The following is a 27,756-nucleotide window of genomic DNA, read 5'->3' as shown; positions in this document are numbered from 1 at the left end:
TTCTGAAAGGCTCTCTTGGGCGAAGATTGTACTGGGGGACATTTGGTTGGGATTATATGGAGCTTGGTAAGGATGGGCATTTCTGGAAGGTGGAGCTCATTTTTGTGTATAATGATGTGACCGCGTGTAAGGTTGCGCGCTCATCACCACGTAGGGAGGCGGTGCAACAACATAAGCAGCATCTTGAAAGGGATAATAGTATGGTAGGACCGAGACCATAGGAATCATGTCTTTGGTTCTTGTGAAGTAAGGATGAAAAGTGAGATTACCAACAAAACCAACCACCTGAACAGAACCTGGCTAATTTGCACACCCAACAACCTTGTTAGTTTTGAAATGCTTAACAGATAGGAAATCGCACGTTTGGATGCAATGCACCTAAACAGTTAAACGTTTCTACCATGTGTTTGAACGATTGCTTGTTTCATCCCGGCCTTAACTAACCTTTTTCACTCTGTACCTCTTTTCTTTCATTTCTGTCTCTCTTTAATCACTCTTGATTTTCTCATCTTGTTTCTGTCACTTTTATTTTTGGCACTCTCTTTTTCTCTTTTTGTTTTTGTTACTCTTTTGTTTATTACTATTTTTTCGCTCTTTTTTCCTTTTATTTTTGTCACTCTTTTCTTTCTTTTTCACTCAATTTTTCTTTTCTTTTTTTAGTTTATTTTTCACTCAATTTATTTTATAGATATAATCGAATCCGATGGGGATTGCCTACGTATCATGACGCCGCATGAATCAGATAATTAGCACATTAGGCCCACAAACACAGTAAGAAGACAATTTATACAGTTTAAATGATATCAAAGCGGTAGCGGCAATTAGCACATTAGGCCCACAAACACAGTAATATCAAAAATCAAGAAAGCTAAGTATAGATCACATTACAAGCTCGAATTCTGAATCTTGAACCAGAGATTCTGGGTTCTTATTCCCCAGCAGAGTAGCTAGAGCTGCCACACCTCCTTTTTTCCGAGGAGGATAGGGAGTTTTTCCAATTTAAGTGACATTATTCGGATTAGGATTATTTATTTTATTTTAGAGTCGCCACTTGGGATAATTTATGGATCCAAGTCACCGGTTTATTTTAAATCCCAAATCGATAATATTTGACTCTGTTTAAAGGCTGTGAAACCAGAAGACCTGGTAAGGAATTCTGTTAACCACTTTTATCATCTACCACTTTTAATTATGATGTTTATGGATTTAATCTTGAAACGGATAACATGTGTGTAAACCCGCTTAATTTGGGGTGCTTAAATCACGTCATGCGTACGTGTACACAATTAATCATGCTTTATTAGTTTGGGATTGTTTGGCCAAAGTTGCGCGAGCGCATACTTTGATTTATTTTTGGGAATCGTAACCATGTCACGCGAACATGTACACAATCACGATGATTTGATTAATTAGAGTGTGCCTAAAAGCATACTAACATATTGATTTTGAAGTTATGAGGCATTTTTCTTATTATGGAAAACTTGACCAACTTTATTCAAAGAACGGGCCTTCTGAATTTGGAAATTCGGTCCATTTATTAGAAGAACGTTTCATAAAAAAGAAAGCTATTCTCAAGCCCACTTCTCAATTAGTGATTTAACCAAACAAAAACTTATGAGTCAAAACTCTTTTAACTATTATTAATAAACAAATAACGACCCACATTATCAATCAATAACCCAAATTATTATTTAATATACAACAAAATCAAATGGCTCAATTCCAGCATAACTACTGTATTTGTTTTTTTTATTTAACAAATAAAAGAAGAGATCAAACCATGAATATTTAAGACATTTTTCTAACAAACATGCTGAATATCCCAACTCATAAAAATGGCAACATGTCAAAACAAAGAAGAAATCAGAATATACACAAACATAGTAATGTGGTCACGTTTAGTTCAATCTTGACAGGAGCTAGCAGAATAAAGCAATATTGAAGATTCACACTTAACAATAAAAAATGGACCTTAGTGAAACTTGACTCGCCGACTCGGCCACAAAACTAGAAATCACAGACGAGTAAAATTGACGGAGCTCATCAAAATTTCAGCCAAACAGCAACAGCAGTAGCGAATAACGAAATTTCAAACCAATTTCTCTTCCCTCGAACTCCTATTTCACTTTGGTTTTTTTGAAAGTTTTCATTCCCAAATCTGACTTTGCAAGAAAAATTATATTATTTTTAACTTTAGAGGGTGGCGGCTAAGTGAAGAAGTGTAGGGCTATTAGGGTTTTTCAATTTTGGGGAAGGTTCTTATTTTTTCTGGTGTGTGTGTATTAGTGATGAAGGTGAGAGTTGAGAGTCGCCGTTTTTGGATTTTTTAGGAAGGAGGATGAGTTTTTTTTTGTTGAAGAAGAGAGGAGAATGGAGTCGTTGTTAATGTTTTTAGGGAGGGGTTCTTTTTTCTATGGGAATTGGAGGAGATGGGGATAACGGCTGAAGCTCTCAAATGGGGAGAGGATTTCATTGCAGCAATAGAGGAAAAAGAAAAAAAGGGGTGCCGTTGGTGTAGGGAAGTCCAATTATTGCCTTTTTTTTTTTGGTGTGGGGATCATTTTTGTTCTCTTGAAGGGAAGGGGATCCAAAATTAGGTCTAGGATTTTTTGTGGGAAGGGGCTAAGTTATAAGGAAGGGGGAATCCGATTAGGCTTGGGATTTTGGGTCCTGAAATTGACCTATTAATTTTGCTTGGTCTAGTTAAGAATGTTAACAACCCAATCCTTCTTTTGTTTTAATTGCTAATTAACCACTTTAGATAACACACCTAAATTGAAACTAAATTTGCAAAATTAGCCTGTTAACTATCATTTAACCAATTATTTAACTAAAAATGCATGTAAAATGACTAACATATTATTTTATTATATTTTTTATGGTTGTAATTTTCATGCATTAATCTAACAATTAAAGAGTAATTAATTCTTAAAAATACAAGTTAAACCTAAGATGGCATGAACTGAAAATGTGATAATTTTTTTATGATTTTAAAATATTAAACATGAATGAAAATGCAACTAAATGAATACAATCAATTTAAAAGAAAACCCTAAGATTCTATAAATTCAAAAACAAATAGGAAAAAATTATTTTTGTGAATTTTGTAGGAATGTTTTTCTGTAGGGTAAAAATAACGTGCTCATAGGACATAGGGAAGAAGGTAGGTTTTGAGGGAAAAATTGGGATCTTTTGTGACTCAAAGTTGTCATTTCTCAGAAGTTGAATTTGTTCTCTAATTGAAATCGTCTCTTTTTGTTGTTGTTGGAAGAATTGGAAAAGTGAAGTTCCTAGCGGACAAATCTCATATTGTAAATTTGTCAACCTTAGTTCCAAGGCTATGATAAGTCCTGCATGGTGAGACAATGTCTGCTCCACTTTTTTCTCAATTGTTTCATTTTGTTCATCATTTTGTTTTGTGTATGGGCCACGTTCTTTATGGTGTTGCCGATGTTGTTCAACACTTTATTTTGGGAGATGGAATTTTATGACTGCGAGTTCATTATTGCATCGATATCACTTGTCGGGGTTTTTCTCCAGTAGGTAGCACTATATTTTTTGGGAGATTTTTGGAGCATGTTTTATACCCTCCTTTTCAAAAGGTTGAAGTGAATGAAAATGTTGGGTATGACTGGAGCTTGAAGGACTTAGCATGAATATCTGTGGTTGTGTGGGATTTGTGGTTTTTTGAGTTGGTGAAGTTTTAGGTTCAGGTGACTTTTTGGATTTTGGGGTATGAGCTGATGGTGGTTTGGGTTTGGGTGTAGTTTCACTATCTTCCCAGCTTGGAGTGAATGTTTTTGGTAATTTTGGCCATTCTTAGGGTTTGTAACTGACAAGAAATTCATATTTACCCGGACGGCTTAATGAGCCAATTGAAGAGTCTTTATTATCATATTTGGCTCGAAATTGCTTTTCCTTGGTGCTCCCTTTTTTCTTGGATTTTGGTTTGGTCTCGTTGAGGCCAAATCTTTCCCAATGACGCAGGTGGTGTTCATCATATTCTCCAATTGGATCATCCAAACAGTCTTGCCAGTCGCAACCAAGATCTCATAGACAGTGTCCCGTGAAGGGGCACTTGAACCACCAAACTTGTTTACCCTATTTGTCAAAGTGTTGGCACCAGTCATGTTCTTCCATGATGCTTTGTATATTTCAGAAGAACTCTCCGTCAGGTTCAGGGTATGTATCTGTTGTATCTTTGGGTTGAATCATTTGGTAAGAGAAGATGATTTTATTAGGTTTTTTGAGATGAGAATGGTCAAAGCTTATGCAAACGGTTTTATCATTTCTTTTGGTAAAATTTAGCTCACCAGATTGCAGAGATTCCTCTAGTTCCCTTAACTTTTTTATAATTTGTGATCCAGGAATCAAGGAGAATTTTGACAAGCTTATCTCTGAAAATTTTTCTGGGTATTCGGGTGCACATGGTGTTTCCTTTGGTAGCATCAATATTTAAGAGTAAAGCATTTTCTCCTCTGGGAAGGCAGAGATCCATGGCATGATTTTGGACTCGCCACGCCATTTGGTGATGAAGAGTGGCTTGGATGGAATCTTTAGCTTGTGGGGCTTCTTGGATTTGGACTCGAATTTTTAGTGCTTCGGTTACGTATGGGTCATAAAGGGACATGTTGAAATTTGGAAAGATAGTTATGAAGACAGTCCCAACATTCAAGGTAACTTCTGTAGTACCTAAATTCGCATGTTGGTACTCCAAGTATCTTGTATCTAGAAGAGAAAGTTGAGCTACAATAGGTTGACCTTTTCTTCTGTGATATGTTAAAGCGATCCAGATAGCACCAAAATGGATATGGATAAAACCATGATCTCTCCATTGTCTGAAAAAATTATCTGGGATTTGAAGGGTGATAAATTGTTCCTCTCGAGTGGCAAGAATAGGATAGTGGTCAAGTTTTGAGGCAACAACATATTCTTTGACTCCTTTTGGTCTGTGTTGGACTAAGGAACGAATTTGGGTCCAGGGTAAAAATGATTTTTTGGCAAAAGCTGAGTAAGAGTTTATGAAGGATAGTTTAGTGGAGGATACTTTCTGTTCGTCGGGTAGGATATCTACTTCATAGAGGTAATCATATTTTTTGGACAAGGTTTTATATAGAGTAGGGGACATATTCATTTTTGCAAGGAAAGAGGATGATGGAAATAACTCAGATATATTGGTAAACTGTTCCTCCCTCCGAAAGGATGGGGTGGCTCTGATACCACAGTATAAGGAACAGAGCAAGAGACTCCAAGAATGCAAACTAAACCATAGATATGAAAGTTTCCCTACAAAGGGGCTGACTTCAACAACCCATAAGGGACGACTTGCCAAGATACACTAACAGTTAATTTGCTTATAGTCGCAAAAGTTTTCCTACAAAAGGGCTAGCTTCAACAACCCATAAGGGACGGCTTTCCAAGCTGCACAACTCATAAAATTTTTGTACTATAACCAATGTTAGCTGTTATAACTCAGAAAACTTTCGTACTACAATAAGCTAACTTTCTTAAAGTATTCTTACTCTATTTTCATACATGGACCGGCCTTTCTATCCGTTCGAAAGAAAGAACAAGAGGGAAATTTAGAAAGAACTCATATGTAATATATCACAAAGATTTACAAATGTTACCAGATAAACCATAATAGTTCTTGGGAAAAATCTTTGGCTTGTGCTATGAATATATGGCAGAATGGATATTCTGGGTTGACTCAATAAGGCTTAAGAATCGATCCTCCATGTTTCTAGAACTTGGAGCTCATAATAAGTTCTTTTTTCCCTTATAATTGATAGATCAAAGGGATCCATGAGGTTGAACAATTCTGGTGGATGATCTGTTGGTTTCAATGAACTTGTTCCTGGTATATTTGAAAACATAAAGATGTGACTGATTAACTTTTGCTTTAACAACATCTTCGCTGGGGAAAATCTCTTTGAGAATTCTTCCGATCGAGACAGAAAATCTGCGAGAATATCCTTTACTTTAAGGTGCTTGATTTGAAACTTGTATGGAGAGAACCATTGAGCCCATCTAAGAATCTGAGGATTGGGAATAATTTTTGCAACTATCTGGATCATCTTTGGGAAGACCTTCATATCAATCTCTATCAGAAATTCTGTATAAATCAGGAAAACAATGAATTTCTTGATTCCATTCTTTACTGCAAGAATTTCCTTAAAAGTGGAATGATAATGTCGCCCGGCATCTTTGAAATTTCCTCTGGCATATCCGTATATTTTCTTCTGGACATCTTTTCTTCAAATAGAACGACACTCAAATATTCATTGCTAGCATCAGTTTGTAGTATCTTCTTACCTTTTGAAGGGATGTAGAGGGACTTGACATTTTTGGATATCTCTTTTATTTCCCTGACTGCTTCATCTTGTTTCTTTCCCCATGATGGAGCATTTTTCTTGAGCATCTCTGTGAGAGAAGAAATGTATGTAGAGATATTTGAGATGAAATCTCTTACATAATTTACTACACCCAAGAACTGTTGGATCTGCTTTGTTGTGAGACTGGTATCTAGAAATTTGAGTAGTTCCTTGAATATATGTGGTCGTGGACTGTATGCACCTTGGACAAAATGCATTCCGAGAAAATCAATCTCTTTTTGAGCAAGAACCATTTTTTTGCTGAAAGCATGATCTCATACTTGTTACCAATGCGTCAAATTGATGAAGCAAGTTAACATGTTCCTCTAATATATCACTAAATAATCGGATGTCATCAATATACACTAAAGAGGTATGGAGAATGGGCTGGAATATTTTTATCATGGCTTTTTGGAACAAGGAAGGTGCAGTTTTTAATGTGAAGGGAATGACTTTCCATTGGAAGTGATGATCAGGGATGCAAAATCCTGTTTTGGCTCTTTCTTCGGGGTGGATTCCCAATTGCCAAAATCCAGATTTAAGATCGAACTTGGAAAAATATTTTGTGTTAGCTAAGTGGGAGAAAAGAGTGAGTTTATTTGGGATAGGAAATTTATTATCATGGAGGAAATGGTTAAGTGGCTGGTAGTTAATAACTAACATGAGTTTTCCTTTTGTTTGCTCAGCTCTTTTGTTGACATAAAATGCTTCGCAGGCCCATTGCGAATCCGATGGCTCTATCAGATCAAATTCCAAAAGTTCTTCACATTCTTTCTTTGCAAGATGAAGATGATCTGGATTCATGCCTGAATGACTGGCTTTTGTTGGATTGATGTTTTCATTCTTCTTAAAAGGGAGCTTGATAAAAAAACTCTCCATTCTTCCATAACGGGCTTTTCCCTTTCTTCATAAAATCCTTGTGGGATTCATCACATGAATGCTCAATGGGATTTTGTTCAATCTCCTTGATTTGTTCGTCGTTGGTGATTTGGAATAACCTTAGAATTTCAGAATTATGTTTGAACTGCTTCTTAAATGTTATCCCACTAGCCCTAATCTGGAGTTGATCTTTTAGTTGTCTGAAAATGTTGAATCCAACAATAAGATCTTTCCCTGGTACATCCAACCCTATCAGCTTGGTTTTGTACTTCAATCCTAGAAAGAACTCAATTGTTACTGGGTGCTTTATAATGATGGTGATAGTTAAGATTCCATTTGATGCAGTGTTGAAATCCTTAAAGTGCGGAACCCATTGATCTTCCAGGAGAACAACAAGATCTATGAGTGAACAAGCAGCTCCAGTGTCAATGAAAGCAATGACTCAAGTTGGTTTATCCCATTTGGATGAATAAACCTTGAGTTCCACTTGAGGGATGACTGTGATAGCATTGATCTCTTCCTGGACTTTAGCGGCTAATTTGAAAGTTGATAATGGTCATCACCATGATCGTCGTATATATCAAGAGAGAATAGGGTTTCTTCAGTAGATTCATCGTCCATAGAGAATATGGACCCGAGGTCTTCTTCTTTTCCGAGATGTATGCCAGTGTAATCTTCAATTTCTTGCAAGAGCTTGATAGATTTCCTCGAATGGGGACAATTTCTTGTGAAATGTCCAATCTTGTGGCAAATAAAGCATCTGTTCTTTTTGTGAAAATTTCTTGGCCTCCTTCGTCTGAAATATTTTGTGCACCTCCTGGATATTGATTTCCCATCTGGAATTATTGGCCAACTGAACCTCCTGAATCCTCTCTATCGCCTAGATGTGTGGCAGGAACATCCTGATCCGGTGATCAGATCAGATTTGCGACATGCTTTGTCAAGCGATGGGTTGTGTTGGATAATTTATTTTAGGGCAGAGCGCTTCGTACAAATGTCATCCAATGCGACGAAAATAGCTTGCCTGATGTAGCCAACTTGTGGGATTGTTATGGACTGAAACTTTTCTTCAATGATGGTCATGGTTCGGCTTGCCAACAACTTTGGAAGGGAAGAAACAAAGGCTTGCTTCAGATTGATGTCTCCACCGATCTCGAAGTATATCTTCGCTATTTTTTTAAAATTTTTGTCAATGTCATTTCTGTCGAATGACACACACTTCATCTCGAAGAGTTGCCTTCGTATCTTTTCTTGTCTTTGGCCAGTATCTCAACAGAAAACTTCATGTAGGATTCTGATGCTGAAGGCAAAGTCTTGGGAAGTAAGAAAAGTGTTTTTGTCTTGAATTCCAAGTGAGTTCCACCAATCTATGAGGATTCCTGAGAACCGTGAAGTGAGTTTTGACAGGATGATATACTTTTCTCGTTCCACCAAATTTTTGGTCACCATCCAAGTATAGAAGTCTTGGATCCTCTAAGGCTATTTTGAAACCTTGATGTCATCTAATGTGAAAGTGTGGAAACCAGTTCCAACTAGATTTGACGTCATGTGCTCATATCTTTTTTCTGGGATTCGTTCATCTGTCATGCCTTCTTGTTCCTCATCTACTTCGGATATTTCTGGGTCTCATGGCTGGTTTACAAATATTGGGGGATCATCATCCTCGGAAGAGTTTGATGTTGATTCAACGTTTATATTGCTTATAGAATGATGCTAACAATAAAGAGATTTAATGGATAAGAAGAATTCGATTATATTAGAAGTCGTCGATTTATGCCAAAAATTATTAAAGCATCTCAAAATATTATTGGGAATTACTCTTGACATAATATATATATATATATATTAAAAAAAATTATAGCCTCAACAAGGTTTGGCTTTATATGTATAGGCTTGAACTGTAATCAGCAGAAATTCAGATTGGGACAACTAAGCATCAACAGCGAGTGTTTCACATGCATCCACGCAAAGTGAAAAAAACATGCATGACGTAACTCTCTTCTTCTCCTAGCAGAACTCAGAGCTTACCTCCAACACTTTCCGCAATTCCATAACGGCCTTATAACCTCAGACCTGAATCACTCCCTCCATCACTCCATTGCTTATCCCTCCAAATTCACCCCTTGGAAAAAGCCACCTTTGGAAGCAGAGCCAAATTTAAAGTTTACGGATTTTAAATTTTAATATTTTTTAAGTTATTTAATTTTAAATTAATAATTTATAAATATTTAATAGATTCCTTAAAATAAATATAAATATTGAATCGAAGTTTCTCGATTCCGCTGAACTGTTATCTTCAAGGGTAACTCTGTCCTGGCCCCTGCTTTCACCGCCATACTACACTATATACATATACATATATATATATATCAATTGAAAAGATTAATATCGCTTGGCTCCACTGATACACATTCATGTGCTTAAACAATTGTCTCATAGGAATATTTGGTTTCGCTTAGTTACAACCAAAAAATAATAATAATTACATTTGAATTACTATATTACCCCCTTTATTATTTATCTAAATAATTTTTATTTTATTTTTTTGAAAACCCCCTACAAATATTCCAATCGCTACAAATAGTTGCACAAACTCACGCCTACAAGGAAAAGTCACTTAACGAAATGGTGGCAACTTTTGATATGAAGAAAGTATCTCTTTAAACTGCATCGAAGGGGTACAAGTGATTGAGACATAGATGATTATCATCTATCCACAATTAATCCCTTGCCCTTTTGGATGTGATTACAATTTGTGAATAAACATTACGCCTTGATCTACTACTACTGCTAGCTAGAAAAAAAAGTAACAGGTATAATGCTTTTTTGCTTTGTTTCTCTTCTTGTTTAAAAAAAAATATATAAAAAAAATAAATTCTCATGCTAGAATAGTTTCATGTATCTTGCGATGGGAATCACTTCTTTTATACCTTAATACATGCTAGAAGAGTTATTATAATTCCATGTCTCTTCAACAAAAAAGGATTTGGTGAGTTGGGGATGGGGCAGAAGCGGATCCAAGAGTTGAATTTTATGGGTTCAAATTTGAAATTCTACCACATCGTGTCTAATTCTCAGGGTTCAAACTCTATTTTTTATATTTATTTAGTTAAACTTTTAATAAATATACAGAGCCTAAGCCAAAGCTACTGGGTTCATATGAATCCGTAACATCGGCTCCGCCCTTGGGATGGGTTGGAGATAGTTGAAGAAATTAAAGAAACGAAATCTTGATGTTAATAGTTGCAAAATTTATATATATCAACTCATGAAAAAACATAATAGAACATCAAGCTTCAAGTTTCTTAATTAAGACTTAATTGTTTATATTCTAAATTGTGATTGCTGCAGTTTCATTTAGTTGATTCTACATGTGATGAGATAATGCCTGCAAATATTTCAGGAAAGCCTATTTTCGAAGCTTTTGCATAGATGGGGCATGTAGCATAACATTTATGATGTTGTTCATATAATGACAAGGTATGTTTCAGGGAGTATGTCCTAGAATAGTATTGTTGGTGATTTATTCTATGTTCTATTTTATAATTCCAGTATGTGAATTTTACATAGTTCATCTTTTTTTGGTTAATACATTTTCCATAATACAGTAACATCAACATGTGCATCTTAGATTTATTTTAATCAACTTTATTCTATGAACATTTAGTTGGGGATTTGCATCTATACCCGCTTTTTGGGTCACATTTTAACTTGTGCCTACTTTGGAAAAAAAATTGCAAGCGTACCCGCTTTTTCGCGTAACTTCAGCATACGGGGCTGAAGTAGTAAAGACAATCACGCAAAACTTCAGCAGTCTAGTAGACGGGCCTGAAGTAGCAAGTGTGCTGAACCAAGTGTGCTGAAGTTTTTGTTTGTAATTGCTGAACTTAAGCATAGTAGCTGAAGTTTTGTTCTCCATTTGCTGAAGTTTTTGTTTGTAATTGCACTAAATAAGCTAAAGTTTTTTGTCCTGAATTCATTAGTTTTGTCATTAAGCTTTTTCAAAAACTTCAGCATAAGATGCTGAAGTTATTTAGTTCATTTATAAAAATTCTAGCACTAAATAAGCTAGAGTTTTTTGTCTTGGATAAGCTTTTTCAAAAACTTTAGCAGAGATGCTGAAGTTATTTAGTTCATTTATAAAAACTTCAGCACTAAATAAGCTGAAGTCTTTTTGTCCTGGATAAGCTTTTTCAAAAACTTCAGCAGAGATGCTGAAGTTATTTAGTTCATTTGTAAAAACTTCAGCTTATTTAGTGCTGAAGTTTTTATAAAAAGTGAAAGTTTTAAGACAACGCCGTCAAATTCTCAAGTCATTGCTGCGGAAAAGTTTGCAACCTTTCCTTGCTGAGCAACAGTTGACACATGGTTTAGTAATCCTTTGTCCAGTAGATGGGCAAACCATGTACACTACATCATGTTAATTCTATTAGACTACATCATGTTAATTCTATTAGGAGTTAATGCTTCACTTTTGTATAAATTAACTGGACAAAAAAGACTTTAATTTTTTGAGTACTACAAGAAAGAAAAAAAGGCGATGATTTGACATAAAAGAGAATTAAGACTTTACCAGACAAAAAGAGAAGAGCAAGAAAAGCAACTCGGTGAATAGCCAATTACTGTATCTATGAATATCTGTATTACTGTATATTCATAGCAGCACCAACAGCAGAAGGAGGAGGAGGAGGAGGAGGAGGAGGAGGAGGAGGGAGGAAAAAGGGGGTTGAAGTTGTTTAAAAAATGGGTACAAGTTAAAACTTTTATAAAAATGGGTATAAGTTAAATAGGGGCGACCAAATAGGGCGCCCCGTGCAATTTTTACCATTTAATTGCTTCGGAGTTCAAAACAAGCCTTTTTCGAATTCGTAATTACTTTGCTTTTTAAATATCCTTTTTCCGTTATTTAGCAGGCGTTTGGCCATAAGTTTTGGATTTTTTTTCAAAAATATTTAAAATATATTTTGTTTATAGAATTAATCTAGTGTTTGGGACTTTTTAAAATGTCAAAACTTGCCCCAAATTATGTCCAAACAAATTTTCAATTTCAAATCAAACTTCACCCAACTCAACTTTTTTTTTTTAAATATTTGGGAATTTATGTCCAAACGGGTCCTTAGTTTTCTCGTCTCAACGCTAAGTACCTTTTGTAAGTTTTTCCGACAAAAAATTCCGATTAGTTGTGATCAACTCAGCCAGTAATCTTATTTATAGTAGGAGTGATCATTTGCTATAATGGGCTTGTGAACCTTTAGTACCTTTTGTTGGCTGAAGAAAAAAAATCCATTTAGATGTGTGCAAAACCAATGTTTTGATCTCTTGAATTCTTATATATTTTCACGAGTTTAATTATTTTTTGATAACCGGAAGTTTTATTAATACAGAAAATAACACTAAGATCTTACAGTTATATACAGTTAGTGTTATATACAGAAAATAACCGGATGTTATATACAGTTATCACCAGTATCTTAGTGTTATTTTAACACTAAGATACTGGTGATAACTGTATATAACATGAGTTACAAAAGCTCATTTTCCTTTTCTACTCATGTAAGGGACAGAGAAAATCTAATGGTGTGTCTATTTCATATACATTGTCCAACATACACCAATTAATTTGAATTTCTCCGCATAATATATCAGCCATATCTATTTACAATTAGCAACTGAAACATTAGGTGTTTTGATTCATTGATTTAATGGATAAGAGGGTAAGCAAAAAAGTTTATATTTGGAGAAGGTGATTTGTTGTTCATGAGTTTTCACTTTTCTAGACAATTCTTAATGATGGATTGTATCTACTGTAACATGTTTTCTCACATGGTCAATTTTATGTTGCACTTTTAAGAGGGATATCAATATCGATAACAAGAGTCATGCTCATGACAGAGCAACCAAAACGGATAAAAGGAACATACAACCGGAATATCGTTTACAAGGAAGTACGTACCAAGTGGGATACGTTTCATTACATGTTTGTAATTCATAAAGTCGAAATAAATATAAAAAAACACATGTACCTAATTAAACTTTGATTGTTCTTTTATGTAGATTCAGACGATATCCACTCATCTTGACCTCGCCAAACAAGTTGCCATACAGCTATACACATTAAACTTTGATTGTTCTTTTCTAACTTGTATTCTTCAGTAGATATATTATATCATTGTTGCCTTCTTCTTTTCATTTCTATGACAAATTAAACATGATGCAGTTTGAAGAAATGACGGAGCCTTTGAGCCCAATTGGTGAAGTGGAAGAACCAGAGGAAGAAGAAAATGAAGAAGTTATCAGCTACGATGATCTCAAGAGGCGCATGTGGAAGGACCAGATGTTGTTGCAGAAGCTCAAGTCTATGCGAAGCAGCAGCAAAAAAGAGAGTATTGATGATGAGTCACAACAGGCAAAGGCGCAAGAACAATCTCGCAGGAAAAAGACGTCCAGAGCTCAAGATTCTATTCTCATGTACATGGTAAAAATCATGGAGGTGTGCGGAGGTCAAGGCTTTGTATTTGGGATAGTGCCAGAGAAGGGGAAGCTAGTAACTGGCTCTTCAGATAGCTTGCGAGGTTGGTGGAGGGAGAAAGTGAAGTTCGAGAAGAATGCCCCTATTGCCATTGCTGAATGCTTGCCCGGATTACTGGTGCAGCAGCAGGAGAATGATATATTGGATCCTTCCTCCTCATATATGCATCTTCTTGAAGAACTGCAAGACGCAACTTTGGGCTCACTACTTTCTGCCCTGATGCAACACTGTATCCCTCCACAGCGAACGTTTCCTTTGGAGAGAGGATTAAGCCCACCTTGGTGGCCCACAGGGAAGGAACTGTGGTGGCGTGACCAAGGATTGTTGGCCCTAGAACAAGGCCCACCACCTTATAGGAAGCCCCATGATTTGAACAAGGCATGGAAGGTTAGTGTTTTGGCTGCAGTTATCAAACATATGTCTCCTGATTTAGGCAGGATGAGGAGGTTGGTGATTAAGTCCAAGAGCTTGCAAAACAAGATGACTGCTAAAGAAACATCTACTTGGTGTAAAGTTGTTAACCAAGAACAAGCCCTTCTCGAGCTCACTCAAAGGGCCCTCAAGATTTCAGAAAAGGAAGATGACAAAGAGGATAATCTTGCTTTTGATGGATCTACTAGTACTTTGAGAAGAAATGACATGAAAAGGAAGTCCAACTTTGAGCACCGTGCCATGAACATGGAACAGGATGTATTTTACGCATGCCAAAACTTGAACTGCGCACAGAGTGGTTTAGGTTTGGGATTTGTGGACAAGAATTCAAGAATCGAACATGAGATAAGCTGTTCCCATCGTGATGATCAGCAACGACTTAATTTGTCCATCAACAGTACTACTTTTTCTAGCTTGATTAATGAGGCACAATTGAAGCCACATGAAGAAAGTATATTCGGTAGAGAAGGGGAGATTATTTTCCAACAAGATTTGATGAACAATATGGAGGTAGAAAGGAGCTCTGTAAACTGCCATACACAAATATCAGACGCGGTTCTGGAGAATTTGAAAAACTTTTGGGGAGACAATAATGTTGTCCTTGAACAGCTGGATTATGATCTGACAACTAATGGGAACATGAACTCAAATGGAACTCCATCACAAGATGTTGATCTAAATCATGACGCTGCAACTTGTATTTGGGATCTGGCTTATGATGATAGATTTAAAGGTTGAAAAATTTAATAGTTGTAGCTAGAGAGATCATCTTGTCATGTTTCAAGATTATCTGCATTTCTTGTTTCGAGAAATAAAGTTATGAACATATATAAAACTTGTGTGTAATAATTTTCTTTTCTTCACCTCTTTTCCTATGTTTCTTTATAGATAATTTATAAAGGGCTTTCTTCAGTTATGGCTATGCTATACTGATCTTGGAAAGGAGCAAATAAAAAGGAGTGCTAATTACGTATTTCAATACTGATATAAGAGGGAGCTAGCACTTTGTTAAGGCTCTCAGGATACACTATAATATTTTAAAGTTGAGTACTTCAGCTATCCAACCAACGGTTGAAGTAGTTAGTAGCGGGGCTAAAGCCGCAGGAATAGTTGGTTTTAAGTTCAAGCTTTACTAGTAAATAGTTGATATCTTAAATTCAAGTTAGATATCTGATGTATTGTAGGTCTAACTTTTATCATTTTAACACGGGTCAGTAAGTTGGTGTGTATCTTGATTTGGTTTATAGTATCTTAATTGTTTGCTCAGTCAGTGAGTAGGTTGTCTGGTGTACTTAATCATGTCAACTAATAGAGAATAGTTAATCGAAAGATCTTGTAAAGAACCCAGACACAAGATACACAGCCAAGCAATGTTTTAACAGAGGAAAATTGAAGGAGAAAAAGAGCGATGCAAGAGATGAATGATAATAAATTGGACATAAAACTTCAACTAGGGGAAAAGATGGAAGATGGCAGTCAACTAGTTACATATTTCCTTCCCGCCAACCTTGAGGTATGAAGTGATTAGAGAACACACCATCAGGTCTGCCACGACGATCATGTCGACCAGGACAAATACTGGCGCACCCGTTGCCACCATCACCTCCTTTAGGCCATATGCAACAATCTATCATTCTTCTTTCCTGTACAGAAACTTGTATAAATGGACAAATACATAGTACTCTGCTACTAACTATGTCGCGATCTGGTTCAAAATGATACACACCTACTCAGTGGCGGAGGCAGGATCTCCACGAAGGGGGTTCAAAAAAAAAAATTGTATCTAGTGGGAATTGAACTCATGACCTTATGTAGATTTTGAACCCCTTGACCACTAAACTACACTTTTGGATTGTGGTAAGGGGGTTCAAAACTTAATATATAAAGGTAAAAAACAGATTTTGCCTTATATATACAGTGTATTTTTTCGACGAAGGGGGTTCGGGTGAACCCCCTTGCGCCCCCCTAAATCCGCCCCTGCACCTACTTACCGACCCATGTTAAATGATCGTGATATTTAGTAATTTTCATCATCTGGTTCTAAGATTTCATCACCTACTAGCATGAGTGACAGCAAAAGGCAGGAAATATCCAAAATTTATGCAAGTGATACATTAAACCTTCAATGAGAGATACTAAAGAGAAATTTAAGGCAGTTCAGTTTAGGTATACGCACACGAACAATTAAGATGCTGGTGCGTAATCTGTTTCGCTTTTTAACTCTTGTTCATGAACTTTGTATATACCACTTCAATGTTCAATGTAGAGACACCTTTAGTTACAATAAAAGATCACCTTTACTTAAAAGCATTGGATTATCCAGTCGTTCAGCACGAGTTGGAATTACAGTGACAAGAAAATTCCCAAAAGGAGATCATAAAATTGCCAATGCAGGCATTTGTTGTGCTTGAGCGACTGTTCAATTTATACTATACACTTTCTATAGTAGTCTTCCAATAAAGAAAAGAATGATATATTTCTACCATCTAAAATAATTAAACTTTAAACTCTTCATTTTACATATTTTATCCTTAATGAAAATGCTTTATAACCACACAAAAATTTTACCCTTTAAATTTTTAAGACTATAAATTTCAAAAAAAAAAATTCTCGGCAAACTACGTCATCTAAATTAAATTAAAACGGAGGGAGTAATATTAAAGTCTATCATTGTGGGATTCTTTTTAGTCTGTGCAAAGAAGAAATAGAAGAAGTTCCAGAAGAAGCAGGTGTTTGCCGCTTTTGTTGAGTTATATTAGCCGCCTTAAATTCCGTCTTTATTACTCCCTCCTTCCAATTTATGTCTATTATTGTACTTTCTTTTTTATTCTGTTTTAGAAAGAACGCTACTTTTTAAAGAAGAAAGCGTAATAATAAATGGGTTTTTTATTTGTACAAAAAATAGTACTTTGAGCTTGTAGCATAAAGAGATTGACAATATTTCTTTATCTTTTGAGTAATTCTTTATCCGGAAAAAAAAAAATAAGCTTGCTTCTAATTAGTTATGATTAGTTCATGATCTATTTGAAATAGATGGCAATATTTAGTAATTAATATTTGAATTCAACATTCTTATTTTATTTATAGTAATACTTGCTTATATAAATTACATAACATATTTAACCTAAACGAAATTTTGCTATGCTATAAACTTGTTTAATTTAAATAATAAAATTCAAAAATTCTTGTTTATATGATCTTAAGCTCCATGGCTTGTATACGGTCGAAATCAGGTATGCTCGATTTTCTGGGCTCAAGGGTCGCCTCAAGCCCGAGTTCAGGTAAGGTCGAGTTCGAGCTCGAAGACAGAATGCAATGTCCGAGGATCGAAGTGCGCAAGGAACATCAGAGTCAAGTACAACCGGCTCCGAGACAGTGGCATTATGAGTTTGTTACAGAAGGACAAGATTCCCGCCACGTCCCCAAGATCATGGCGTAAATTCTGGAATAGATTTGTACGAATTAGTACAAACCCATACTAGGCGGTTATACAGTTGTCCCAATAAGATTCTTTGTTGTAAATGGAAATGTACCTTATTTAGGGTTTTCCCTATTATATAGATGTTACGCCCCACAATATTACGTCGATATTACGTGCTGCAGTATTATATTACGATGATGTTACGCCTTGCAGTACTACATTACGATGATGTTACGCTTCGCAGTATTAAATTATGACAATGTTGCACCCTATAATATTGTACGTTGAATTTGTTAAGGTAATTGACATCAGTCCAAGGAAAAAAATATTTGGAGATTATAAGGATTATGTTATTTCAAACAAGTGATGAGTAAATTCGTGAAGGTGAGAGGGGAAGCAAGTCAAAGAAAATAAATTTTCATCCAAGTTTTGCATGTTGGGATAAAATTCTGGCCGAGCATTAATATTCGGTATTTATGGACTAGTACCATACAAGGTACCATATGACCATGATAGTAAGATGTATAAGGTATGTTAAAAGTAGATAGTATTTTAAGTCATTTGAGATAGTTCTTAATTATGTGTGTAATTGGTAAATTATTGGTTAGTGGGAGTTTAATTAAAATTTGGATAATTAAAGATTTTAGATAATTTAGCCCTCCCAAAAGCGAGGCAGCATCCCCCATGATTTTTAAAATGACTATTAAGTCTTACATAGGTGGCAAATTTAGGGAATTAAATGGCTTATTCATCTAATAAGTGGGCAACACCCGCTATAAGAACTTTCCTACCACTAGTGCTATGTCTTACTTCCAAATATCAAAAGATCAAAAATTAAAGAGATGAGTTTGAGGGGCTGGTCGAAATTTAATCCCTCAAAGAGCAAATATCCCATATCAAATATTACAATCAAAAGTGACATATGCATTGAGATCAAAAGGTGTATGCCTAGATATCAGATGAGATGAAAAAGGCCAAAATATGGGATTGGAAGAATGATTTTACAATCAATGGGTATGGGAATAATGGTCAGTTATGTGTTTGTGTTTGTTGTGTTTCTTTGTGTTTGGGCAGCCACTAGCTCAAAAGGGGATCAAAAGCTTCATTTGGGTGAAGATACGAATGAAGATTTGTCCAAATTAAACACTGTACTTAGAGGTTGAATGCTATTTAAAGGAGTACGATACAACCTGTTCCAAGAATATCATACGGATTTTTTCATACTCTAGGTATGTTAAGGCTATCCCTTCTTTCTTTTTGGCATGATCTATACGACACGAACGAAACGAGCAAATGCACAACTTCCATATATGACTCTATTCATAGAAATACTAGAGATGCTTATGTTCTTGATTCCTCATGTGTCATATTATTCTATCATCTGTTCATGAGTCTCAAAAGTACGTAAGTTAGTAAAGTTTATTTCATGGTATTAATCAGAGGCATAATGGTCTTATGACATACCAAGAGATTTTATTAACGTATTTCACACGCATTTCATGCATTTATACATGCACATTGACCCATGACCAGATAGTGTTATATACGCGTATATATATGTACATGGGATATGGGAAAGGTTATGGCGTTATATACGCACCACCACCTGATCAGCTGGTATACATTGATGATTTTGCTCACAGTGGCAGAGATGATTTGATGGGATGCCCTCAGAGGCCTGATGATGTTATGAAACATGTACCTATGCTCGACATGATATTCATATGCATATGCATGACACTATAATTATTTCATGATTTACAGAGTTATCCAGACACAGGTTGAGCCATTTACTCTATATTTCTTTCATGTTTGTTTTGTACTTATTTATGTGCCTTACATACTCGGTACATTATTCATACTGACATCCTTTTTGCCTGGGGACGCTGCGTTTCATGCCTGCAGGTCCCGTTAGACAGGTCGAGAGTCCTCCAAGTAGGCAATCAGCTCAGTGGAAGATGTTGGTGCGCTCCAATCGCTCCAGAGTTACTTGTTTGGTCAGTATGTTATAGACGCGTATAGTTTGGTATTTTGTGGCCATGTCCCGGCCTTTATGTTAAGTGTGTACTCTTAGAGGCTTGTATACAGATGTCATGTGTCACGATCCCAAATCGGCCCAGTCGTGATGGCTCCTCTCGTGAAGACAAGGCCAGCCGACACCACACTCACATTAACCCCTTAATCCTTAAGAGTTATTTTTAAGCCTTTAATTAAACAATGTTTCACAATAAAATCCAGAAATAACAGTGCGTAATAAAATATCAGCCCGACATCGGGGTATCACTAGTCATGAGCAACTATCAAGGTCTAAGTATAACAAAAGTCTAAAAATATACTAAACACAGTAACACTAATGAGGGGAAGGAAGCAGTGCTGCGAACATCATGCAGTCACCTTGCTAACTCTGATGACTCCGCGCCTGAGCAATCAACACCCGCTACCGGGTTTCGATATACCTGAATCTGCACACGAGGTGCAGGGAGTAATGTGAGTACTCCAACCTAGTAAGTAATAAGAGTAAATAAAGGCTGAGCAGTAGGAAACAATGAATCCACATTCACGTTAGGCTCAATAAACATAACAGGCTTTCAAAACATAATACGAGTCAATCTTCCCTTTTTAAAATCCAACTTCTAGTACAAATCATTTTGAAATACTTTCCAGCAGTTTCAGTAGGGGTTCAATACCCTTTAAAATAATAATAGAGATTAAAGTCATAATCGGCCCCTTTGGGCAAAGCATAGTTCGTAAAATAACCCCTCGGGCAAAATAGTAGTCATAAACACTTCTTAACTTGAAAATCTCAGTGGAAATAATCAATGCCAAATCAGTAATTAATTTTTGAACATCTCATAAACCCCAGTTTAAATAAAAGTTGTTTTAAAACATTTGTTCAACATTTCGACAGAGGCTTAATATAAAAATGAGTGAAAAACAGTCACTAAATCAACATATTCGATAGAAACTCACTTTAAAGTGAAGTGAAATCAATGAGTTCATAAACAAGCCTCTCAGGCAAAGCATCACTCATATGCATGTATATATATCTATCGCCCCTCGGGCTAGCCTCTCTGTCCCTCGTGACTCAACTCTTACCAATCAATACTAACACTCCGTATTCACACTCAATAGGTACCATATAATAACCGCTGCGGCGTGTAGCCCGATCCATATATCGCTGCGGCATGCAGCCTGATTCATATATCTTGTCGACGACGCTCGTTGGGGGTGTGCAGACTCCGGGAGGGGCCCCTTACGGTCCAAGCGCAATATCAAGTCATCTCGTGGCATCAAATCTAGGCCTTCGGCCTTATATCAATGTCAGTATAACACTGCAGCGGCGCGCATCCCGACCCATATAAGCATTGCTGTGGCGTGCAGCCCGATCCGTATCCATATATATGTATGTATATTGTTGCGGCGTGCAGCCCGATCCATAGATATATAATCCTCACAACTAGGCCCTCGACCTCTCTCAGTTATTTACCTCACCATCAGACTCTCGGTATATCTCAGTCATCAATCTCACAATCAGACCCTCGGTCTATCTCAGTAAAACAGGGAACTCAGCCCAAAACAGTTTCCACATTTTTAAGAATGTAGTGATAAAGCTAGATTTAAGCAATAAGCAGGTAAAACATGACTGAGGATGTGCTTTCAAACAAATAGAGTGAGGAAAAATAGTAAAATGCCCCTAAGGGTCTCAACAAGTCGGCACAAGGCCCCAAACATGGCATACAGCCCAAAACAGTTATAATAACATCAAACAATTAACTATCAAATGCGCATTTAATTTAATCATTCGGGATGGACTAAGTCACAATTCCCAGCGGTGCTATACCCCACGCTCGTCATCTAGCGTGTAAGTCACCTCAAAGTAATACAACGATGTATAATCCGGGGTTTCAAATCCTCAGGACAGTATTTACAATCATTACTTACCTCGAACCAGCGAAATTTCTAACTCGCGACACCTTTGCCCCTCAAATTGGCCTCCACGCGCGTCAAATCTATCCAAAATCGGAACGAATAAATCACAATATGCTAAGGGAGCAAAGCCCAAGCGAAAACAATCAACAAAGGGCACAATTCCCGAAATTACCAAAACCCGAGCCCCGGGCCCACATCTCGGAATCAGGTAAAATTTACATTTTCAAAATCCTTATACCCTCACGAGTCTAACCATACCAAAACTATCCAATTCTGATACCATTTGGTCCTTCAAATCATCATTTTACATTTTTGAAAGGTTTCACAATTTTCTTCCCAAATTCCATCCCAAATCATGAATTAAATGATGAATTCAATGATAGATTCATGAACTCTAGCCAAATCTGAGTTAAAATCACTTACCCCGATGAATTTCTTGAAAAACCTTCAAAAAATCGCCAAAATCCGAGCTCTCTAGGTTAAAATATTAAACCCAAAACCTCATATTTATCGAGTACCCCTCAGGTTTCAGCCTCCGCGGGCCGCACCAAATCGACCGCGGTCCGCACAAGCCAGTGCGGTCCGCGCAAAAACAACCGCGACCGCACAGGCCTTCCTCTGCAGTGACAGGCTTTAGTATTTTGGCCATAACTTTCGCGACAGACGTCCACATTGTGATATCGTTACCTTTCTGGAAACTAGACACGAAGAGCTAAAACTTTTCTTTTTGAATCACCTCAAAATTCCTTGTAGATCAAAAGATATGAGCTTCCGGAGTAGGACCAGCGGGAAGGTTCTTCACCGCGGCCGCGCGCCCACTTTTGTACGGTCCGCGCGACACCTACCGCGCCTGCGCCCACTTTTATGCGGTCTGCACTGCACTCACCATGGGTGCACTTCATTTTGTGCAGACCGCGTGGGTGAGTTTCGGGGCCTGTAACCCTTCTGGACCTGCTACGACCTTGATTTTCGCACTAAAACATCCCGGAACTCTCGAAACTTCAAACCAATTGTACCAATACATCCCATGACATCGTTCAAACTTTCTCAAAACTTTGGAACGCTTACAACAACATCAAATCACCAATTTAACATAGGATTCAAGCCTAAGAACTCCAAGAACTTTTAAATTATGCTTTCGCTCAAAAAGTCTATCAAATCTCGTCCGAATGACCTGAAATTTTGCAAGCAAGTCATATTCAACACTACGGAGCTACTCCAACTTTCAAAATATCATTCCGACCCTTGAATAAAAATCTCACTATCGGACCGTAAACTTTAAACATCCGACTTTCGGCATTTCAAGCCTAAATTAGCTATGGACCTCCAAAACACAATTCGATCACGCTCCTAAGTCATAAATCACCTAACGGAGCTAAAAAATCATAAATTCCGATCCGAGATCATATACTAACAAGTCAAACCTTTCAAATTTAAGGCTTCAAACTGAGAACTGTTCTTCCAAATTCATTCTGATTACCCTGAAAATCAAAACCAATGATTTACGTAAGGCATAATATATACACGGGGCAAGTTATGCCTGAAGACTGGCGATCAAAGTGTAAAAGTTTAAAACAACCGGTCGGGTCATTACATTATGTATACGGATACTTGTATGGCCGTGTCGGCCTATATTGTAAGTATATAATGGATCACATTGGCCTTATAGGCTCGTATGTCATAGATATGAGTTTTTATATCGGGTTGGGTCGTCCTATATTGAGTATTCCTCTATGTTTATTCTGGTTAGCCCATAATAGCCCGTTTGGCCCATTTGCCAATGAAAGTACGATAAGAATGATATGTTATGTTGGTAGTCCATTGAGTAAGGTACAAGGTGCCTGTCGCGGACCATAGGTTTGGGTCATGACAAAAGTGGTATCATAGTAGTTCTTTCCTAGGGAGTCTACAAGTCGTGTCTAGTAAAGTCTTGTTTATGGGTGTGTTGTGCACCACACTTATAAGCAGGAGGTTACAAGGCATTTAGGACAGTCACTCTTTCTTATTACTCTAGATTGTGTGGTAAAGCTTAGTTGTAAGAACTCAATTTTCTAACCTCCATCTTATTCATAATACGACGATACCTACATCCAGAAAGACGGTTTGTAAGAGATATAGGCGTAGAAGAGTTGAGTCAGAGGAACTCGATTTTTCACAATGCTTATGATAAGTAAATGTAAGGTTTTTAGTAGATCATGTGTGTACTAAGACGTATAAGCCTCTTGATAAGGAGCCTTAAGGCAAGAATATCTATCCACCTTTATGGGGAAAGACAATGAGAGATTTATAAGATAAATACAAGTTTTAACAAGCAAAAAAGCAAGATGAAGAAGGGTACGAGGCGCCCAATTAATGAAGATTATCAATATTTTCAAATCGGGTAGAGAAATATAAGCATTTTGAGTTATCTTCAATAGTAACAGAAGTATGTACAATCGGTCACACCCATTTCAGTTATGCACTATGGGGCTAACAGGTGTAGTTAAGAGAAGGACGGGATATCAAGATCCGACTGGGGTTAGGGTGACCTATAAATATAAGCACTATTGGTGAATGGATTGCTTGTGTTAGTTCACATTTCTAAAGGATATTGCAAAAGTGCTAATAAATCTCCTTGTGAGACATCTAGATGGTGCACTCTAAAATAGTACAGCTAGGTATAAGTACTACAAAGATAGGCACTGGAAGCCTTAAAGAGATAAATATTACCTAAGTGTGGCTCATGTCCCTAGTAGAGCGAGAACGTTAAGCAATCCGAAGAGCCAGTGGATGGATCAAGGGAAGAAAAAAGCAAAAGAATGTCTTGTTAAAGTTTTCAGAATAAAGTAATAGACAGAAATGTTAGCAGGGAAGTAAGAAGAGAGTTAATGAAGCATATGAGTAAAATGTGATACATGGATGGCAATGGTAGAGTGTTACATAATCTATATTCAAATGAAAAAAGAGCCGAGAGGTGATGGGCCTTAAGACAACAAAAGAATATAGGCCATACAGTCACATCCTCATTTCGAGAAATAAGTTCGCGACTCTAACGTGATTAACAGAAGGAAAAGTTAGACCTTAGAGTAATAGAAATCAGTATGGACTGATGAAAAAGATAAACTAAACATAAATTAGGGACTGAATGATTTGATAATAGTCAGCATCATGAAAATTTCAGATTGCGTTCCGGCGATAAAAGAATGGATGACAGAAGAATAAACCTTAAAGGTCATTCGGGAAAATGCTTTCCTAAAGCAGGAAATGTGAGCAAAGTTAAGATTAGGGACTATGTGTTCCAGCTACACTAAGTGTCACCCTCGTGGGTAAGGAATTTTGTTATCCTTGGTACAGAAGGATTACTGCAAGGTGAGTAAGGGTTATCGATGATGTGAAAAGACGAAAAAGATAAAGAGGTAAAACATCTATAGGTAAATCGTCGTAGCTCTAGATTTTAATACTCCCCTAAAAGGGGAAATATGGAGTGATGTGGCGTTAAATCAGAATTAAGTGAGTCTAGTAATTATGGAATGGTAAAGGAAGAATGCGATAAAAAAACGAGAAAGGGATGAGATTGCACTTATCCAAATGTTATAGATATATTATGATTCTAAAACGTTATGTAAGCACGACATCAGAAAAAGGAAGTAAGGATTCCTGCCCGGGATGTTATTGATACATAGGGAGTTAGTACGTGAGGTAAGTTAAGACAAGAAAATAACTCAAGAAATATTACGTGGAATATGGATATGAGAATGGGCCGACAAGTAGTTAGTAGTGGATTCAGGAAGAGCCTAGTCATGACTACATAAGAAGTTACAGACAAATCAGCAGATCATGCAAGATACATGTAGTAAACCCCAATACAAAGAATTCAACCTCATAGTAATGTCATTATAATACTTGAGATATACTCAAATAGGAGACGGGGTAGTTAAATGTACCGTATGAGTGTTACGGGGATAAAAAAGTGCCATTAGGAATGCAGTCAAAATATCAGTTCAGAAGCAACCCTACAAGCACAAGGGCATTGAGGTAAGCAACTACGGATGATTATAGGCAAGGAAGGACATCAAAAAGGTCCGTAATAAGCTCACAACTTTACGAGAGTCAAGGGTTCTTCCTAAGTACTACAACGAAAAACTAGCTAAGGAAATAAGGAAGAAGGTTTCAACCTAAGCACAACGACCTAAAGAGGAAATGGTCGTGTAACCACAGTCTCGCAACCACAATGTAAGCACTCCCAAGGAAAGTGGCACCTTCCATGGTTAATGAACGGGAAGTAAAATTAAAAGTAATATTTGAGATCATATGAGTTGTATGAAAACTCTAGCATGTGTGGGCACCAAGATAAGCTAAGTATGGATGCAACAAGGGGGCAGAAAGACCAGGAAAAGTAATAGCTTGCGTTGAAAGAAAGCTAAGATAGAATGAAAGAAATTATACGATCAATGATCCAGAGTGGGTTACGTTATGAACGTACTTAAGGGTTCGGAGTTTTATACATGCAACATATACAGCCGTAGAAGATTCTAGTATATGTTAAAAGAAAGAATTGACCCTAGGTCTTAGACGAAAGATTAAATTGTTAAAGGATTATATCATGCATATTCCTCAGCACCCATGAAAGGCTAAATAGAATAACTAATACCATGAACCACAGATCGGGAGATAACTTGAGCCGACATAAAGGCTGATCAGAAGAAGGAGGAAACTAAAGAGTTACATCAACGAAGTAAATCAGGAATCCAATTATTGGACCCAGAAGTTATAGGAATCATGATTGAGAACATAGCAGAATCACTCTTAATATTAGAGGTGCAAGAGAGATAGCACAACAACTATATTCTATAACGGCTCTACGATAAAGTTAGTTAGAAGAAGTACCAGCTTGATAAGAAGTCACTATGGAGCTCCTACCGGATTGTATAGGCACCAGAGGTGCAAGTATTATAATAAAGCTTCAAATGGTGGATGTGATTTATACCTATGTAAGAGGGAGGTTATGAAAGAAAGATAGAAAATGTAAGGTAATATTTTAAAGTAAGTAAGATAAAGGTGAACAACGTACGAAACACTCAAGTATAGAAGGATGAGAGTGGTCCATACTTCAGGTAAAAGACTAGAAGCACTGGGATTCAGTATCCAGGGATAATAGCAGCGTCATCAGTAGCATACCTTCCAACCTATGGTTTCTAAGTACCGAATGGTCTAATTAGAGAGTAAAAGAAGAGTTAGAGACAATGCGATATCTCGCTTGATGTTCTAGAAAAGCCTAAGGGAATCGATCGCAAGCTAAAGTATGATAGAACGACAAGGTTATAGAAAGACAAGAGTAAGGATAAGAAGAAGGCAAGGGAGAAGGTGACAAAAATGGATAAATCCTCGGGATTAAGCCCGTAAAAACAAAGGAGCTGATGGTTCCTCTAAGTTATAGAAAGCTCAATATATCCTGAATAAACTCAAAGGAGTCTAAGACTAGTAGCATTTAGAAGAGTTGGAATGCTGCCCTGGTAACAGAATAAGGATGTAATTGTGATAAATAAAGGATGATGTTTGGGCCTTCGCTTGAGTAATCATTTGAAGTAGAAAAGAGAAAAGGGGGGAAGAGGATTTCATGAATTGTAAGGGACTAAAATACCCATATAAGGTGAGTCACATTGGGATGCTATAAAGTATGGTTATGGAAGTATAGTATCACCCCTAGGATTAATCTAATTACTCTTGATATCCCCGATGAGACGCGAGCCCTAGTGGCGGTGTTACATAAAAGATCAAGTTATCAGTGGTAGATGATGAATCAACAATATATGGATAAAAGTTCAATAGTATGAGATGAGATTAGACCATCAGTCTTAAGGATAAGCAACGAGAGTAACCTGGAGTTGGTTGCAGACCTCAGTAACGATAAATCGAAGTAAGAATTATGGTATAGTATGTCCTACGTAGATGCAGTAAAGTTATACGAATGGATAACCAGATCTATGAAATAAGATATAGCCATATTCGCAAGTTCTACAAAGTACTGAGTGAAGAACTTCAGTACACCTATAGATACCTAGAGAGGCATCATGTTAAGCCTTGTATATGTTTACAAAGTAAGGCCTAGATATTAGCTAAAAGCTGGAGGAAAAAAGGAGAGAAGAGTCGTATAGACACACTTACAAGGTCAGTATAGTAGAGGCTGTATGATAGAAGGTAGCAACAGTTAC

The 27,756-nt window shown here is 36.9% G+C and overlaps 1 protein-coding gene across 1 annotated transcript; it reads left to right on the top strand.

Moving 5' to 3' along the window:
- The first annotated feature begins 9,906 nt into the window (after positions 1–9,906).
- Positions 9,907–14,952, top strand: LOC104229583 (putative ETHYLENE INSENSITIVE 3-like 4 protein). The gene is made up of 3 exons (XM_009782238.2): positions 9,907–10,066; positions 10,657–10,733; positions 13,471–14,952. The coding sequence occupies exon 3, from the start codon at positions 13,480–13,482 to the stop codon at positions 14,950–14,952; it is 1,473 nt and encodes a 490-aa protein (XP_009780540.1). The 5' UTR covers positions 9,907–10,066; positions 10,657–10,733; positions 13,471–13,479.
- The last annotated feature ends 12,804 nt before the right edge of the window (positions 14,953–27,756 follow it).

The sequence above is a fragment of the Nicotiana sylvestris genome, chromosome 4, assembly GCF_000393655.2.
Source record: "Nicotiana sylvestris chromosome 4, ASM39365v2, whole genome shotgun sequence".
NCBI classification, from domain to species: Eukaryota; Viridiplantae; Streptophyta; class Magnoliopsida; order Solanales; family Solanaceae; genus Nicotiana; species Nicotiana sylvestris.
Note: the sequence above shows the minus strand (reverse complement) of the source record. Positions and strands in the feature narration are given on the sequence as shown.

What these genes read in the sequence shown, in the direction of transcription:
- LOC104229583 (XM_009782238.2), top strand. Translation starts at nt 13,480, where the DNA reads ATGACGGAGCCTTTGAGCCCAATTGGTGAAGTGGAAGAACCAGAGGAA.